The sequence below is a fragment of the Schistocerca gregaria genome, chromosome 11 (genome assembly GCF_023897955.1).
Source record: "Schistocerca gregaria isolate iqSchGreg1 chromosome 11, iqSchGreg1.2, whole genome shotgun sequence".
Taxonomy (NCBI): domain Eukaryota; kingdom Metazoa; phylum Arthropoda; class Insecta; order Orthoptera; family Acrididae; genus Schistocerca; species Schistocerca gregaria.
Window position 1 is genome coordinate 28,609,704 of NC_064930.1, and position 19,316 is coordinate 28,629,019.

The 19,316-nt window shown below is 46.2% G+C and overlaps 1 protein-coding gene across 8 annotated transcripts in view; it reads right to left on the reverse strand.

The window, feature by feature from the left end:
* Positions 1–19,316, reverse strand: part of LOC126295241 (zinc finger protein 492-like) — a 244,249-nt gene that overhangs the window by 156,382 nt on the left and 68,551 nt on the right. For all 8 annotated transcript variants that reach the window (XM_049987596.1, XM_049987595.1, XM_049987594.1 and 5 more), the window contains one exon: positions 2,589–2,681. In XM_049987596.1, the coding sequence (XP_049843553.1) occupies positions 2,589–2,681 (93 nt within the window). The remainder of the gene's footprint in view (positions 1–2,588; positions 2,682–19,316) is intronic.

Here is a 19,316-nt window from a genome sequence, read left to right on the forward strand (position 1 = left end):
AACTTAGCATCATTATAAAGGGCCCTTGTGGGAAAATGTTGGGAACACATACGCAACTCTGTGGACTTCACTGAAATCACTGAAACTGAACAGTTCAATCAATTATTCAGGTTCAATGTGGTCTCATTAGCAAACATTCTCATCATAGGGCCTTTCTCTCTTACTGACAAAAGTTTTGATAAAGGGATTTCAGCTTTGTTCAGACATGTTTTGACCTCGACAAACTTTTTATTTCAGTCTCTTGAGCACTTCACAACACAAAAGCACCATTGGCAGTTTGGCCTTGGGGTACAAACTCATGATGAGCCATGCCCCCGACATCGAAAAACACAATCAGGATGGCTTTCAGTTTTGATCTGCTCATGTGAGTCTTTTTTTTTGGATGTGAGGATATTATGGTGTGCCATTCGACACTCATGCGCTTTGTCTCTGGGTCATACTGAAACACCCAAGTTTTGTCTACAGTGATAATGTTATCTAAAAATTTCCAATCAGCTTCAAGGCTCTGGAGATTGTCTTGGCAGGTGTCCACACATTCTTGCTTTCGAACATCTGATAAAATCTTCAGGACCATCATGGCGCAGATCTTCCTCATAGACAATTCTTTGGTGGTGGCGTTGCACACTGTCATTTTATCAAAACTGAGATCATCTGCTGTCATCCTGATGATCAGTGTTCAATACAACGTGCACACAGTCAATGTTTTTGTCAGTTTTACTGGCTGAGGGGCGTCCAGAGTGGTCCTTAACTTCAACAATATCTGGCCCTCTGTAAAGTTCTTCACCCACCTGAAAACCTGGACTTCTGACAGACAACCATTGCCGTAGGCTTGCTGACACATATCTATTGTTTCCATACCCGATTTTCCTAATTTCATACAGAACTTGATGCCATAACATTGCTCAAGCATTTGCTGCATGTTGCACCACAACCAACGACTTTGCAACATGTCCACTAAATGCACAATGCTGCCGAGACAAGAGCCTGCAGGTGACAGGCACGCTGAGCTTTTTTGGCCAGACATCCCCAACCACTAATACACCTGGGCGAATAAGCACTGCAAAGTACAGTCGCATCAGAAAAATTCAGTTTCATTACTTTTTACACAAACCCTGTAACATACTTTTTGAAGTCAATAAGTATTTTCTAAGTAATGCACAATGAATAAAGCAAAAATTGGACACAGGGGGCACAGAAGAAGATGCATAAATATCTAAATCCATGCCTTTTCTGCGATAGGTGGGAAAAATACATTCAGAAATAAGACAGAACCTCATCAAACCCAAAGTAAAAGTAATTTTTCACACTCTACTGAATGCAGCAGCACTCTTGCATTTCATTAAAGATTAACTGATGCTCTGGAACATGGGTTTTCAAGATCCCCTGCGAGTGTGGCCTTTCATATATCGCACAGGAGACTTTCACTGTTTATGAAAGACACATTGAGCACTATAGGTACACAACACTGAAGATGAGGTGGATAGATCACGTAACTAATGAGGAGGTATTGAATAGGATTGGGGAGAAGAGAAGTTTGTGGCACAACTTGACTAGAAGAAGGGATCGGTTGGTAGGACATGTTTTGAGGTATCAAGGGATCACAAATTTAGCATTGGAGGGCACCGTGGAGGGTAAAAATAGTAGAGGGAGACCGAGAGATGAGTATAATAAGCAGATTCAGAAGGATGTAGGTTGCAGTAGGTACTGGGAGATGAAGCAGCTTGCACAGGGTAGAGTAGCATGGAGAGGTGCATCACACCAGTCTCAGGACTGAAGACAACAACAACAACAACAACAACAACAACAACAACAACAAGAGCACTTGGCTCTCAAGACCCAGTAACTCAGCTGTGGCAGAGCACTATATTGTTACCCCTCGCTATGTTGTATGAAAATGTCAAAATTCTTGTGGCATCTTCACCTATGTGGTACTTGCTGGTGAAAGAATAAGTTGAAATACATTTGATGAGAAATTTTATTAATAGAGATGGCAGTTTCAGTTTGGATAAATCATAGAATCTGGCACTTTCTTTAATAAACTTGCAAACATGTCACCACAGTGCAGTTCACAGTGATACATCAACTTCCCGGCAAGAATTGAGCACATAGCCACAGATCTAATTCAGTCACATGTGTACTCCTTTGCTGCTGATCATTGTCTCTGGCACCTGTGTATTTGTGGCTGCATGCACAGTGTCTTGGTCTGAGTTTAAAAGAATGGAGCATGTGCTGTAATGTCACTAACCTGGTTCATTTTGAAAATGGCTGAATGACATGACCACAATGGAAAGGGAAAAAGAATTTATAATATAGCCACATGCCCAAAAATTGATGGAGCAGTCATTGCACCAAGAAAACATGAAAATGCTCAATGTTATACTCATTTCAAGCTTTATTCGAATACTATCCATAACAACTAACACATAATACAACAAAATAACTTAAGTCACCTGAAATTCTACAAACAGTCTGATAAATTACTGATGCTATAGGTGATAGTGGTTAATGCTCAATGATTATTTAACATTACACTTTAAGGTACAGTTATTGCATTTCATATATAATTCAAGGTAGATGTGAAAACTTACATTGTGTTCAGAGGCATCCAGATGAAAATTAGGTTCTGGACCTTCATTCATATTGAAGTCAAGCTTCTCAAATTTTAATGGATCTTCAGGAAACTGAAACATAAAATTACTCCTATAAAATGTATGAGTACACTTCTCTATTAAGTGGGTCAAAATTTAAATACCAATTAATATTAACTTATTATCCATAATCAACAAGAATATACGGTCATCCCATCTGAATGTTTGGAACTATACTACAGTTAAAGTTAATTTGCGATTGACAGATTGAAGCAACGAGGGTATCGCTGCCAGCCCGCAAATGACTGGTTGCAGTGATGGGGGCATTGTTGCCACAATGCATAAAGCTATGTTTCACAAGGCATTGCATGCCCTTTCAAAACAATCAAAACAACTGACACATGGCACTTGAGAAAGATCTCAACCTGAGTGGTGACTGGTCCCTATTACACAACTCCCTGAAACATCAATCCCAAAATAATTTTAATTGTGGTCGAAACCTCATTTTCTTAGAGAGCTAATCAAGTGAGATGGGCTCTCCATTAAATCAAAACAGAAAAGATTTCCTTCTTAGCAGGCTGCAGCTGGATTGCAGTCACATTAGATGTTATTGTTCTGAACTTTAAATTCCTTCCACTTGCCAGAAAGACTTGTTACTTTGGCTACGTTGTTAAAAAGAGAATTGAATTATTTCAAAGGTATTTAATTTTGGTACAAAACATAAAAATATTTATGGTGTGACATACTCAATTACGAAAGCTTTATTTACAATGAAATTTATTCACCTGAAATTATACAAAGTATGAATTTACATTAAATTCATGTTGTTGTTGTTGTTGTTGTTGTTGTTGTCTTCAGTCCTGAGACTGGTTTGATGCAGCTCTCCATGCTAATCTATCCTGTGCAAGCTTCTTCATCTCCCAGTACTTACTGCAACCTACATCCTTCTGAATCTGCTTAGTGTATTATCTCTTGGTCTCCCTCTGTGATTTTTACCCAACACGCTGCCCTCCAATGCTAAATTTGTGATCCCTTGAAGCCGCAGAACATGTCCTACCAAACGGTCCCTTCTTCTTGTCAAGTTGTGCCCCAAACTCCTCTTCTCCCCAATTCTATTCAGTACCTCTTCACTAGTTATGTGATCTACCCATCTACTCTTCAGAATTCTTCTGTAGCACCACATTTCGAAAGCTTCTATTCTCTTGTTGTCTAAGCTATTTATCGTCCACGTTTCACTTCCATACATGGCTACATTGCATACAGATACTTTCAGAAACGAATTCCTGGCATTTAAATCTATGCTCGATGTTAACAAATTTTTCTTCTTCAGAAACGCTTTCCTTGCCATTGCCAGTCTACATTTTATATCCTCTGCTTCAACCATCATCAGTTATTTTGCTCCCCAAATAGCAAAACTCCTTTACTACTCTAAGTGTCTTATAGCCTAATCTAATTCCCTCAGCATCACCCGACTTAATTTGACTACATTCAATTATCCTCGTTTTGCTTTTGTTGATGTTCATCTTATACCCTCCTTTCAAGACACTGTCCATTCCGTTCCACTGCTCTTCCAAGTCCTTTGCTGTCTCTGACAGAATTACAATGTCATCGGCGAACCTCAGTTTTTATTTCTTCTCCATGGACTTTAATTCCTACTCCGAATTTTTCTTTTGTTTCCTTTACTACTTAGTCAATATACAGATTGAATAACATCGGGGAGGGGCTACAACACTGTCTCACTCCCTTCCCAACCGCTGCTTCCCTTTCATGCCCCTCAACAATTATAACTGCCATCTGGTTTCTGTACAAATTGTAAATAGCCTTTTGCTCCCTGTATTTTAACCCCTGCCACCTTCAGAATTTGAAAGAGTATTCCAGTCAACATTGTCAAAAGCTTTCTTTAAGTCTACAAATGCTAGAAACGTAGGTTTTCCTTTCCTTCCTTAATCTATTTTCTAAGATAAGTCATAGGGTCAGTATTGCCTCACATGTTCCAACATTTCTATTGAATCCAAACTGATCTTCGCCGAGGTCGGCTTCTACTCGTTTTTCCATTCGTCTGTAAAGAATTTGCGTTAGTATTTTGCAGCGGTGACTTATTAAACAGATAGTTCGATTATTTTCACATCTGTCAACACCTGCTTTCTTTGGGATTGGAATTATTATATTCTTCTTGAAGTCTGCAGGTATTTTGCCTGTCTCATACATCTTGCTCACCAAATGGTAGAGTTTTGTCAGGGCTGGCTCTCCCAAGGCTGTCAGTAGTTCCAATGGAACGTTGTCCACTCCCGGCGTCTTGTTTTGACAGGTCTTTCAGTGCTCTGTCAAACTCTTCACACAGTATCATATCTCCCATTTCATCTTCATCTACATCCTCTTCCATTTCCGTAATATTGTCCTCAAGTATGCTGCCCTTGTATAGATCCTCTATATGCTCCTTCCACCTTTCTGCTTTCCCTTCTTTGCTTAGAACTGGGTTTCTATCTGAGCTCGTGATATTCATACAAGTGGTTCTCATTTCTCCAAAGGTCTTTTTAATTTTCCTGTAGGCAGTACCTATCTTACGCCTAGTGAGATAAGCCTCTACATCCTTACATTTGTCCTCCATCCATCCCTGCTTAGCCATTTTGCATTTCCTGTCGATCTCATTTATGGGACGTTTGTATTCCCTTTTGCTTGCTTCATTTACTGCAATTTTATATTTTCTCCTTTCATCAATTAAATTCAATATTTCTTTCGTAACCCAAGGATTTCTACTAGCCGTCGTCTTTTTACCTACTTGATCCTCTGCTGCCTTCACTACTTCATCCCTCAAAGCTACCCATTCTTCTTCTACTGTATTTCTTTCCACCATTCCTGTCAATTGTTCCCTTATGCTCTCCCTGAAACTCTGTAGAACCTCTGGTTTAGTCAGCTTAACCAGGTCCCACCACCTTAAATTCACACGTTTTTGCAGTTTCTTCAGTTTTAATCTACAGTTCATAACCAATAGATTGTGGTCAGAGTCCACATCTGCCCCTGGAAATGTCTTACAATTTGAAACCTGGTTCCTAAATCTTTGTCTTGCCATTATGTAATCTATCTGATACCTTCTAGTATCTCCGGGATTCTTCCATGTATACAACATTCTTTTCTGAATCCTGAACCAAGTGTTAGCTATGATTAAGATATGCTCTGCGCAAAATTATGCCAGACGGCTTACTCTTTCATTTCTCTCCCCCAATCCATATTCACCTACGTTTCCTTCTTTTCCTTTTCCTACTCTCGAATTCCAGTCACCCATGACTATTAAATTTTCGTCTCCCTTCACTACCTGAATAATTTCTTTTATCTCATCATACATTTCATCAATTTCTTCATCATCTGCAGAGCTCGTTGGCATATAAACTTGTAGTACTGTAGTAGGCATGGGCTTTATGTCTATCTTGGCCACAATAATGCCTTCACTATGCTGTTTGTAGTAGCTTACCCACACTCCAATTTTTTCATTCATTATGAAACCTACTCCTGCATTACACCTATTTGAATTTGTATTTATAACCCTGTATTCACCTGACCAAAAGTCTTGTTCCTCCTGCCACTGAACTTCACTAATTCCCACTATATCTAACTACAACCTATCCATTTCACTTTTTAAATTTGTTAACCTACCTGCCCAATTAAGGGATCTGACATTCCACACTCCGATCCATAGAACCATAGAACGCTAGTTTTCTTTCTCATGATAATGGCGTCCTCTTGGGTAGTCCCCGCCCGGAGATCTGAATGGGGGACTATTTTACCTCCGGAATATTTTACCCAAGAGGATGCCATCATCATTTAACCATACAGTATAGCTGCATGCCTCATTTTGCTTTCAGCCGTTCACAGTACCAGCACAGCAAGGCCGTTTTGGTTATTGTTACAAGGCCAGATCAGTCAATCATCCAGACTGTTGCCCCTGCAACTACTGAAAAGGCTGCTGCCCCTCTTCAGGAACCACATGTTTGCCTGACCTCTCAACAGATACCCCTCCGTTGTGATTGCACCTATGGTACGGCCATCTGTATCACTGAGGCACTCAAGTCTCCCCACCAGTGGCAAGGTCCATGGTTCATAGGGGTAAAATGGTTAAATCCACACTGACAATAAATGATAAATGTTGCACTAATCTACATTGTCACACGAGACATTTCATATAGAAGCTATCTAGAAATCAATGCTACAGGCTTTATATGAAGTATGGTATGAATTTATAGCCCAATTTTGCTGCAGTCAAATTATGAAAATGGCATTCACGATCTTGGTACAACTAACTTCTTGTGACTGACAAAGTAAGCCACAGAAAAAAAAAGTTTTGAGCATTTATCTCCTCATTACATCACATGTTATTTCTTTCAATGACAACTTTTTCTTTGAATCATTATTCCATTTGTATACTTATTTTGCATCTACCTAACCGAAATTCAAAAACTTATCTTTCCAACTCTTGCCCTTTAATCAATTTACTTTCTGTGTTGTATGACTGAAACATCTAATGACATTATCAGCAAACGAAAGCTTTTATTGGGTCTCACTGTGTGTGCCCTAAGGCATAGCACTTTTACCAGAATTAGCAGCTGCAGCAAAACTTCTTCATAGAAAGGATTGTATTTGTCCCATTACATATATCCAGTAGGAAGCAAAAACTTGCTAGCTTTTCTCAATGTGCATACGAATTTTCTTTTCAATTTTATTAACTGTTTACATTGGGAAAGCTGGGCTCACATATGTAAATTGCAGGTTTTACCTTGACCCTGGCTGATTGACACAGACTAGCTACAGCACAAAACTTATTTGCAATGGCCTTTTTATATAGCAATGAGTGTGAGCAGTGTGACTTACAGCTGTTACAAGTACTTTCCTTTTGTAAAGGCTTTTTCATTTAGTTCACATACTTGTCAGTGTTTCAGAAGCTTTCATGTGCCTGATAAGTTCTATCTGGTGGTGAAATACACATTGGGATAATGATAATTTTGTGCATGGAAAATGCCAAATGTATGCGGAGCAGCCACCAGGCTTTGAACTGTTGCAGTTAGCTGGTGTCTGTGGCAACAATTATGGCACCAATGGTATGTATGGTGTCACAAGAGATTCCTGAGGTTTGGCCATTAAGTCACTTGCTGGTTGGTTGGTTGGTTTGTGGGATTAAAGGGACCAGACTACTATGGTCATCGGGCCCTTGTTCCATAAAAACTAAAACCACCCGAAGGGAATAAAAAACGAATAACAGGAAAGACAGCAGACGAAACAGGACATGAAATACTCTGACAGAGACCAGACAAAAAAAAGTAACACACACAGTGTGACGGTGGTTGGCCGACCGTAGAGAAAAAGAGAAAAAGCCAACCACCAAGAACACTTTAAAAACTCATTTTAAAATCAGAGGCTAAAAGCCAGAATCAACACTTAAAAAAAAAAAAAAAAAAAAAAAAAGAAAACGCTCAGATTAAAGGATAAAAACCCCCTGCCCGAATAAAACACAAAACCAAGTCCACCATGGCAGAGTCATCTGATAAAAGAGCAGAGAGCGTGTCAGGCATTGCAAAAGTCTGCCTGAGCATGGTTAAAAGGGCGCACTCCGACAGAATATGGACCACCGTCAAGGACGCCCCACAACGACAAAGAGGGGGATCCTCACAACACAGTAAATAACTGTGCGTGAGTCGGGTGTGGCCAATGCGGAGCCGACAAAGGACGACTGAGTCCCTGCGGTTGGCTCGCATGGATGACCGCCACACAGTCGTCGTGTCCTTGACGGCACGGAGTTTGTTAGGGGTGGTCAGACTGCGCCATTCGGCATCCCAAAGCAAGAGAACTTTGCAGCGTAAGACTGCCCGCAAATCAGCCGCCAGGAGGCCAATCTCCAGAGATGGCACACTTGTGGCCTCTTTCGCCAGGCGGTCAACAGTTTCATTGCCGGGTATACCAACATGGCCTGGGGTCCAAACAAAGACCACAGACTGCCGCTAAGGGCGAGAGTATGCAGGAACTCCTGGATAGCCATCACCAGATGAGAACGAGGGAAACACTGGTCGAGAGCTCGTAAACCGCTCAGGGAATCGCTACAGATAACGAAGGACTCACCTGAGCAGGAGCGGATATACTCTAGGGCACGAAAGATGGCGACCAGCTCAGCACTGTAAACACTGCAGCCAGCCGGCAACGAACGTTGTTCAGAATGGTCCCCTAGAGTTAGTGCATAACCCACTAGACCAGCAACCATCGAACCGTCAGTGTAGACAACGCCTGAGCACTGATACGTGGCCAGGATGGAATAAAAGTGACGTCGGAAGGCCTCCGGAGGGACTGAGTCCTTCGGGCCATGTGCCAAGTAGAGCCGAAGTCAAGGGCAAGGCACACACCATGGGGGTGTACGCAGAGGGGCCCGGAAACGAGGTGAAACAGGGAAACACCCAAGCCAGGAAAGAAGCTGTTTGAGACGTACGGCGATCCGACAACCGAACCGGGGCTGACGTTCTGGCAGATGAACGACTGACTGCGGGAAGAGGACACTATAATTTGGATTCCCGGGCAAGCTAAAAACATGGGCATCATAAGCAGCCAGTAATTGTTGGCGTCGTAACTGCAGTGGAGGGACACCTACCTCCACAAGTATGCTGTCCACAGGGCTGGTTCGGAAGGCACCAGTGGCAAGGCGTATCCTGCTGTGGAAGATTGGGTCCAGCACCCGCAATGCAGATGGGGATGCTGAGCCATAAGCCAGACTAACGTAGTCCAGACGGGACTGGATTAACGCCTGGTAAAGCCGTAGGAGAGTAGATCGGTCGGCGCCCTACCTGGTGTGGCTCAGGCATCGCATAGCACTTAGATGCCGCCAACACGCCTGTTTAAGCTGCCGAATATGAGGCAGCCAAGTCAACCGGGCATCAAAAACCATCCCCAAAAACCTATGTGACTCCACCACTTTAAGAAGCTCGCCGTCAAGATAAAGCCATGGCTCTGGGTGAACAGTGCGTTGCTGGCAGAAATGCATAACGCAGGTCTTGGCTGCCGAAAACTGAAAACCATGTGCTACAGCCCAAGACTGCGCCTTACGGATTGCACCCTGTAGCTGACGTTCAGCAGCTGCAATGCCAATAGAGCTGTAGTAAAGGCAGAAGTCGGCAGCATACAGGGAAGCAAAGACAGTATTTCCCACGGCCGCAGCGAGCCCGTTAATAGCTATTAAAAACAGACACACACTGAGAACAGAACCCTGTGGCACACCGTTCTCCTGGACTTGGGAGGAACTATATGAGGCCGCGACGTGCACGCAGAAGGTACGATACGACAGAAAATTGCGGATATAGATCGGCAGAGGGCCCCGAAGACTCCATCCATGAAGCGTAGAAAGGATGTAATGATGCCATGTCATATCATACGCCTTCCGCATGTCGAAAAAGACAGCAACCAGATGCTGATAGCGGGAAAAAGCAGTACTGATGGTCGACTCCAGGCTCACCAGATTGTCGGTGGAAGAGCAGCCTTTACGGAACCCACCCTGAGACGGAGCCAGAAGGCCTCGAGACTCCAGTACCCAATTCAAGCGCCGGCTCACCATCCGTTCAAGCAACTTGCAAAGAACGTTGGTGAGGCTAATGGGACGGTAGCTGTCCACCTCCAAAGGGTTCTTCCCTGGTTTCAGAATGGGGACAACAAGACTTTCCCGCCATTGCAATGGAAACTCACCCTCGACCCAAATGCGGTTGTAAAGATCGAGGAGGCGTCGCTGGCAGTCCACTGAAAGGTGTTTCAGCATCTGAGAGTGGATGCTATCTGGCCCAGGAGCGGTATCAGGACAAGCGGGGAGGGCACTTCGAAATTCCCACTCACTGAATGGAACATTGTACAATTCAGGATGGTGAGTGCGAAAAGAAAGACTCCGACATTCTATCCACTCCTTATTGGAGCGGAAGCCCAAGGGGTAGTTGGCAGAAGCGGAATTCATAGCAAAGTGATCTGCCAAGCGGCTTGCAATGACGTCGGAGTCAGTACAAACTGCTCCCATTCAGTGAGAGCGCAGGGACACTGACAGGGGTCCAATAGCCATAGAGGCGGCGAATCTTGGCCCAGACCTGTGATGGAGTGACATGGAGGCCAATGGTGGACACATACCGATTGAGGGATGTTGCTTGTGACGCTGGAGCGCCCGCTGGCAAGCTTTAATCGCTTCAGCGATCTCAGGCGACCACCAAGGCACAGTCCGCCACCGAAGGGACCCAGAAGAACAGGCAATGGCAGATTCCGCGGCAGTAATGATGCCGGTGGTGACCGATTGAACCACTGCATCAATGGCATTGTTAGAGAGAGGCTCAATAGCGGCAGTGGAGGAGAACAAGTCCTAGTCATCCTGATTCATAGCCCATCTGCTAGGGCACCCAGAGGACTGACGCTGTGGCAGTGACAGAAAGATCGGAATGTGGTCACTACCACATAGGTCTTCATGCACTCTCCATTGGACAGACGGTAAGAAGCTAGGGCTACAGATGGAAAGGTCAATGGTGGAGTATGTGCCACGCGCCACACTCAAGTGTGTGAAGGCACCATCATTTAAGATCGAGAGATCGAGCTGCGCCAATAAATGCTCAATGATGGCGCCTCGACCTGTTGCCACTGACCCACCCCACAGATGGTTATGGGTGTTAAGTCGCCCAGTAACAGGAAAGGTGGAGGCAATTGAGCTAATTGAGCTATCAGAGCAGCCAGGACATGCTGCGCGACATCACCATGTGGTGGAAGGTAAAGACTGCAGACGGTAACAGCCTGTGGCGTGCACACCCGAACAGCGACAGCCTCTAAAGATGTGTGGAGAGGTACAGACTCGTTGTGAAGAGAGTTCAGGACATAGATGCAGACGCCACCAGACACCCTTTCATAAGCTATCCGGTTCTTATAATAACCCCGATAGTCATGGAAGGCGGGGGTTCGCATTGCCGGAAACCAAGTTTCCTGCAGAGCAATGCAGAGGAAAGGGTGAAGGCTGATAATTGGCGGAGCTCAGCTAGATGGTGGAAGAAACCGCTGCAGTTCCATTGGAGGATGCTGTTGTCCATGGCTGAGAAAGGCTTGACGGGACTGGGAAGGGAGATTACGCCACTGGGTCACCTGCTGCCTCCGATTTAGCACCTGTGATAGTGCTTTCCATGGCATCTGATGGACCGGCGAGATCGAGGTCCTCAGCGGACGCCAGAATCTCCACCGCATCCTCAGACGCAGAGCTGGAAGGTTGCGCTGGGATGGCTGCCACCGCGAGTTCCTTGGGCCGAGAGCTCTTCTTGGGTTTCTCACGCCGTTCCTTGGGTCGCACCGGCTGGGAGGGCTTCACCGATTCAGTCTCCGGGACGGAGGAGGATCGTGAAGCCCTACGACCAGCTGATTGCGGGCAATTACGCCATTGTCGGTCGTCAGGCTTCTCGCTGGCGGAAACCTGGGAAGGGAGGGACCCAAGGGACCCCTTGCGAGCGTGAGAAGCCAAAGATGTTGGAGACTTCTCCGGCTTAGAAGTGGGGACAGACGTCCCCGATTGGTGGGATGGTGTTGCTCCTGAGGTAGGTGGCGCAGGAGCAACCTGGTGGGTAGAGCCCACCACTGGCGAGGGGGCAGGAGGAGTTTTACTACTCGTCGATCCAACCACAACTGGAGAAACCGATGGGGCTAGCACAGGTGTTGTAGCAGCAGCATAGGAAGATGTCATTCTTACAGGATGGAGTTGGTCGTATTTCCTCTTGGCCTCAGTATAGGTTAGTCGGTCCAGAGTCTTGTATTCCATGATTTTACGCTCTTTCTGGAAAATTCGGCAAGGTGAATGATGCTCCCCGCAGTTGACACAGATGGGAGGCGGGGCACATGGAGTATTGGGATGTGATGGGCGTCCGCAATCTCGACATGTGAGGCTGGAAGTACAGCGGGAAGACATATGGCCGAACTTCCAGCACTTAAAGCACCGCATCGGGGGAGGGATATAGGGCTTAACGTCACATCGGTAGACCATCACCTTGACTTTTTCCGGTAATGTATCCCCTTCGAAGGCCAAGATGAAGGCACCGGTAGCAATCTGATTTTCCTTCGGACCCCGATGAACACGCCGGACGAAATGTACACCTCAGCGCTCTTAATTGGCGCGCAGCTCTTCATCAGACTGCAAACGATCCCTATGGTAAATAACTCGCTGGACCATATTTAAACTCTTATGGGGTGTGATCGTAACAGCAACATCCCCCAACTTGTCACAAGCGAGTAACCGTCGTGACTGGGCAGAGGATGCCGTTTGTATCAGGACTGACCCAGAGCGCATTTTTGACAAGCCCTCCACCTCTCCAAACTTGTCCTCTAAATGCTCGACGAAGAACTGAGGCTTTGTGGAGAGAAAAGACTCCCCATCAACCCTCGCACAAACTAAGAAGCGGGACGAATAACTGCTACTGCCATCCTGAGACTTACGTTCCTCCCACGGTGTGGCCAGGGAGGGGAACGTTTTTGTATCGTACTTCTGAGCGTTAAATTGAGCCCGAGAACGCTTAGAGACTGCTGGCGGCTAGCCACCAGTGAGAAACGATGTACCACGCTTCATTGCGGGTCATCCGCCCTGATGCCACCTACTCCGACCAAGGGCCCTCCCCACGGGCGCCACCCAGCCACGGCAAGAGCCACCTGGCAGGATGGCCATTGCCGGGAGTCCCGATACCCCAGGAGGATAGGCATCTACTCCTTGGCATACGTAGGGAGTTAACGGCGCAGGCATCAGTAGAGCGATCCCTGTGTTGTCAGGGGGCTACAACCAACAGGGTACATGGCGGCCCTACCACAACGGACTGGCTACCGTGCTGGATGTTAGGTAACATGTGGTCCATGGTCGCCGTCGGTGCAGAAAGAGGCACTGCACAGTGCAAGGTGTTATCTGCACGCAGAAAAAGAGTCATGCCCAAGAGATGGAGAGCGGACAGGACTGCAGTTCAACGGTGTATAAGCTGGCGAAAGGTCTGATCGCAAGATGGACACAATGCACCAAGTAACGCGCCCTTCCCCAATCGGCTCGCTCTTCGGAAAATTTTGAGAGATGGAGGTCAAATCCAACAGGGGACCATCACACAAGGCCGAAAAGTTTGAGACTCCTTTTAGTCGCCTCTTACGACAGGCAGGAATACCGCGAGCCTATTCTAACCCCCGAACCTGCAGGGGGATCACTTGCTGGTGTGTTTTATTATGTCCTTGTGCGGGTGATGCATGCTATAAGAAGAGAGAGCTGCCCAGGTAACTAAGAACTTTATTACTAGCACAAGAGATTACACATTACCATTAGGGCCTGAACAGCAACTGAACAGTCTGAATGAATGTGACTGAAAGACCACCCTGATCTGATGCAAAATTGGACTACTCAATAACAGTCCTTGAAGGTATAGTCTCAGTAGAGACAATGTGTCACAGTAAGAAAACACTGTAATGAGCAAAGTCCAAACCTGCTACACTATCGACGTCTTGGCTCCAACTGGCAAGCACTGCACTCTGATGGATTGCTCTTGGCGAACACTGATGTCAAACTTGCAAACTGGAACAACAAATCGCACATTCCCACACTCACTGGCAACTTGCTGGGTGGCATCCAATACCATCATTCAGTAGAGGAACACTGGGAAGACGTGCTTGTATCACATGGCTCATCAAGGCAAGCTAGTGCAGATAACAGTGGCTCTATGGCACCCCCAAATACCACAAGGAGGATGAGCTGTGGTCAAGCTGTGGACACCTTGGCAAGCAGCCAGATATAAATCATTGTTCCTGTCTATGTCAATGAAGACTGTCTATTAGATCCAGAAAGCACCCACAGCTCATTTTGGGACACTGGTGGAAGGAATGAAGATAGCTGTGTGGTTGATTGCTGGATTTTATGGTACAAGAGAGATGAACAGGCAGTGGGACTGAGTTTTAGCCAGGGAAAGGGATATTTTTCTGAGCTCGTGTATAAAGATGGAGCAGAGGTTCACTATGTAAAGCATAACACTTCGGAAACAGGAAATGATGGAGCAAATGGGAAAATGAAGAGGTTTTAAGTGGTTGTGAGGGGAGCAGCATAAAAAAAAGACATGTAAAAATATGTAGACACCCAAAAATATGCACAAATACGTAAAAATTCATGGTTATGTATGTCAGTGAATAAAATGTGCAAACACATGGGAAAAAGTATGGAACAGGAGTATGTGTGTGGTGCGATATAAAGAGAGAGAGAGCAGGGGGGCGGGAGGGGGGGAGGGCAGGTATCTATGGAAAAAACACATGAAAATATGCAAGGATGAGAGAGGAAATGGGATCAATAGGAATAAGTATAATTATTGGGAGGAAGAATTTTGAGTATGATGCGCCACACCAGCAATCCATGAGATCATGTAGGTGGGTTGTCTGGATGACGTCACTGATACAGTGTAGCTCAGTCTTCAGAGCATGTACAATTTGAAAGGCAATGAAAAAAAACACAGAAGGGAAAGGACAGACACTGTGTAGAGTAATGGTTTAGAGAACAGTAACAAAGGAAAACCATTACAGTACTGTGGGATGGAAGAAAAGCCATTGGGTAAAACCAAACAATGCAAAGTCCAGATTGGAATATCAAAAATATTATGAAAAGGATAGATTGCTAATCACCATGAAGATGACATGTTGAGTTACAAACAAGCACAATGACAAGATTGTTACATGGTTTACATGTTGAGGTTTGGCCAAACTCTTCTTCAGAAATGAAGACACACACACACACACACACACACACACACACACACACACACACACACACACACACACCAGGAATCGCGGTGTTGGCCATCGAATGGCGCTAGCCGCGCAGCATTTGTGCACCGCCGCCGTCAGTGTCATCCAGTTTGCCGTGGCATACGGAGCTCCATCGCAGTCTTTAACACTGGTAGCATACTGCAACAGCGTGGACGTGAACCGTATGTGCAATTGACGGACTTTGAGCAAGGGCGTATAGTGGGGATGCGGGAGGCGGGGTGGACGTACCGCCGTATTGCTCAACACATGGGGCGTGAGGTCTCCACAGTACATCGATGTTGTCGCCAGTGGTCGGCGGAAGGTGCACGTGCCCGTCGACCTGGGACCGGACTGCAGCGACACACAGATGCACGCCAAGACCGTAGGATCCTACGTAGTGCCGTAGGGGACCGCACCGCCACTTCCCAGAAAATTAGGGACACTGTTGCTCCTGGGGTATCGGCGAGGACCATTCGCAACCGTCTCCACGAAGCTGGGCTATGGTTCCGCACACCGTTAGGCTGTCTTCCGCTCACGCCCCAACATTGCGCAGCCCGCCTCCAGTGGTGTCGCGACAGGCGTGAATGGAGGGACGAATGGAGACGTGTCGTCTTCAGCGATGAGAGTCGCTTCTGCCTTGGTGCCAATGATGGTCGTATGCGTGTTTGGTGCCGTGCAGGTGAGCGCCACAATCAGGACTGCATATGACCGAGGCACACAGGGCCAACACCCGGCATCATGGTGTGGGGAGCGATCTCCTACACTGGCCGTACACCTCTGGTGATCGTCGAGGGGACACTGAATAGTGCACGGTACATCCAAACCGTCATCGAACCCATCGTTCTACCATTCCTAGACCGGCAAGGGAACTTGCTGTTCCAACAGGACAATGCACGTCTGCATGTATCCCGTGCCACCCAACGTGCTCTAGAAGGTGTAAGTCAACTACCCTGGCCAGCAAGATCTCCGGATCTGTCCCCCATTGAGCATGTTTGGGACTGGATGAAGCGTCATCCCACGCGGTCTGCACGTCCAGCACGAATGCTGGTCCAACTGAGGCACCAGGTGGAAATGGCATGGCAAGCCGTTCCACAGGACTACATCCAGCATCTCTACGATCGTCTCCATGGGAGAATAGCAGCCTGCATTGCTGCGAAAGGTGGATATACATTGTACTAGTGCCGACATTGTGCATGCTCTGTTCCCTGTGTCTATGTGCCTGATCATGTGATGTATCTGACCCCAGGAATGTGTCAATAAAGTTTCCCCTTCCTGGGACAATGAATTCACAGTGGTCTTATTTCAATTTACAGGAGTGTATCTCTGGCCACTCTAGCCAAAATGCAACTGTTACATTGAACAAAAGTAGCAATCTGTAGTGGGATGGGGAAGGAGGGGAACAGCAGGGGGAGAGAAGAGCTATTTCTGGCGAAGTGTGCAAGGCGTTGGTAACAGCAAGGCAAGGCTGCAAGGTGCAGTGTCAGGAGACTGTGAGAGGAGGAGGAGAGGACATGAAAGGGGAGTGGAAAAATGGAAATGCAGAGAAGGGTGAAAGACAGACAGGTGGGTTAGCAAAGAGCAGAGCACAGTGAGGATGAGTAGACATGAAATGGAAGGAGGTGACAAGACAGAGGTGGTGGAAGCTGTTGGGTGGAGTGCATGGGGACAGTAATGTACCGTAGGTAGATGGCTGGTTGGTTTGTTTGTTGGGGGAGAGGGCCAAAAAAGAGAGGCCAATGGTCCTATGATCTGTGGATGGAACAACAAAAGTAACACAGTCCAGTCAATGAGAAGGAAAATTGGCAAATCAAGAGGCAAAAGGAACATCAAACCAACAGGAAGAGGAAAAAACTGGAGGATGGAAGGCAGCAAGAGCAGGGGCACCTCTGAAACACTACATGTAATGGCACATCAACACTGTCACCAACCCTTCCTGATCACTACACCATACCATGATGATAACATTATGGAGACATACCAGGGGAAAAGACAAATGGAAAGAGAAAACAAAATGGCATAAAAGACCACACAAAACATAAGGAAAAAAGGGGGGGTAGAACCCACCTGGTGTGGAGATAAGGCCAAGGCCCCCATAGCCAAAGCTGAAGGATTCCAGCTCCAGAGGGAAATTCAAGGACTTAAATCTGAATGACAACCACTTTTGTGAAGAACACCGAGGTCAGATCTAACCATGTGCAGATTGTCCCGCAACACCCAGGACAAGTAAGGTGGGAGGGCATATTTAGTGTGAAGAGCCAAAAGGCGGGGACAGCTCAGCAAAATATGGGTCACAGTAAGGGGGCCAGGCAGCTACAAAGGGGAGTGGGTGGCTCATTCCAAAGAAAAAACCATGGGTCAATCTAGTATGACCAATATGAAGATGGCAGACAAAAGTAGATTCCCCCTGGGAGAGGTGGAGAGAAGAGCACCATGTGATGAGAGTACCCTTGACTGTATGATGTTTTTTTAGACTGGTAGATAGCGACCCCCCCCCCCCCCCCTGCAGGCCACCAGAGAGTCGGCCCAGCCCACTATTGAGCAAAAAGGGATTCGACAAAGCTATAAATCTGCTCCCAAGAGGTCATGGAGAATTGTGAGTAGGTGGCTGCTTCCCCCCTCCACCCCTCCCCAGCCAGTTTATCAGCAAGTTCATTACCCGGGATAGCCAAATAGTTGGGAACCCAAAGGAAAACAACCAAAGAGGTCACAACACCAAGATTTGCGAAAAGGTAATGGATGGCAGAAACCAAAGGGTCATGGGAGAAACACTGAGCGATAGCTTGAAGGCTGAGAGATAGCCTGAAGGCTACTTATTGAGTCCGTACATAACAAAACTCAGGTGAGAGAGCACTGTTTAATACAGTAGGTGCCCGACAGACAGCCACTGATTCTGCAGTAAACACATCGCACTTGACAGGCAAGATATGGTTCCATGCCCACAGAAAACATAAAGGCCTATCCCATCTCCCATAAGAGCAGATAGAACAAACAATGGAAGACCATTGGAGCAATGGAGGCTTTCGGACCACAGAGTGATCCATCCAAATCTGGGGCTGAAGAACTAACCAAGGGGGGTGGGGGTGGGATTTGGAGAGAACATGGGGAAGAGCTCAAGGAGGGGACATCGAAATTGCAATGGAGAGAAGTGAGGCAAAGCCCATTGGTAAACCCACCTGACGGCGGGCAGCAAGCAGGCAACATCCTAAAGCCATGAAAAGAATATAATAGTAGGGGGTGAACAGGGGAAGAAAGGATAGTGATGGCATAAAGAAACAAGAGCTGGAATTGCTAAACCAAAAGCAGAAGGATCTCAGCACCAATGAGAAGACTCAACAGGGTTAAAGGAAAAGGCACCAGTGGCTAAACAGATATCATGATGGTGAATTGGGCTCAAATGGAGCAGCATGGAAGGAGCACCTGATTCATAAACTTGACAACTACAGTCGAGATGAGACAGAACTAATGCCTGATAAAGATAGTCAAGGGTCAAATGATCTTTGCCCCATGGAAGGGAATGAAATTGAGTTTACAAAAACTGCCAACCTTCAGAAAGCTGGTATGAGGAAACAAAGTATGATTTATCTCAAAAAGAAGACCCATGAAACAGAACTGGGGGCCCACAACCAGGCAGTGAGCATCAAGTTAGAGATCCGGGTCAGGATGGACCACAGTACAGTGACAAATGCACCACTCTTGACTTAAGGGGAGAGAATCTAAAACAGTATGGAATGTCCACATGGAAGTGTGCTGGGTCACACTCTGGAGCTGTTGTTCTGCAGAGACCACCAAGTGGGAGCTAGCCCAAATGCAGAAATCATCCAGGCACAGCGCAGGGGTGACCAACAGTCTGGTGGAGGTGACAAGTGTATTAACAATGATGAGAAAAAGGACACTTAATATGGAACCCAGTGCAACATCATTCTCCTTGGTCTGAGGAGAACTAATATT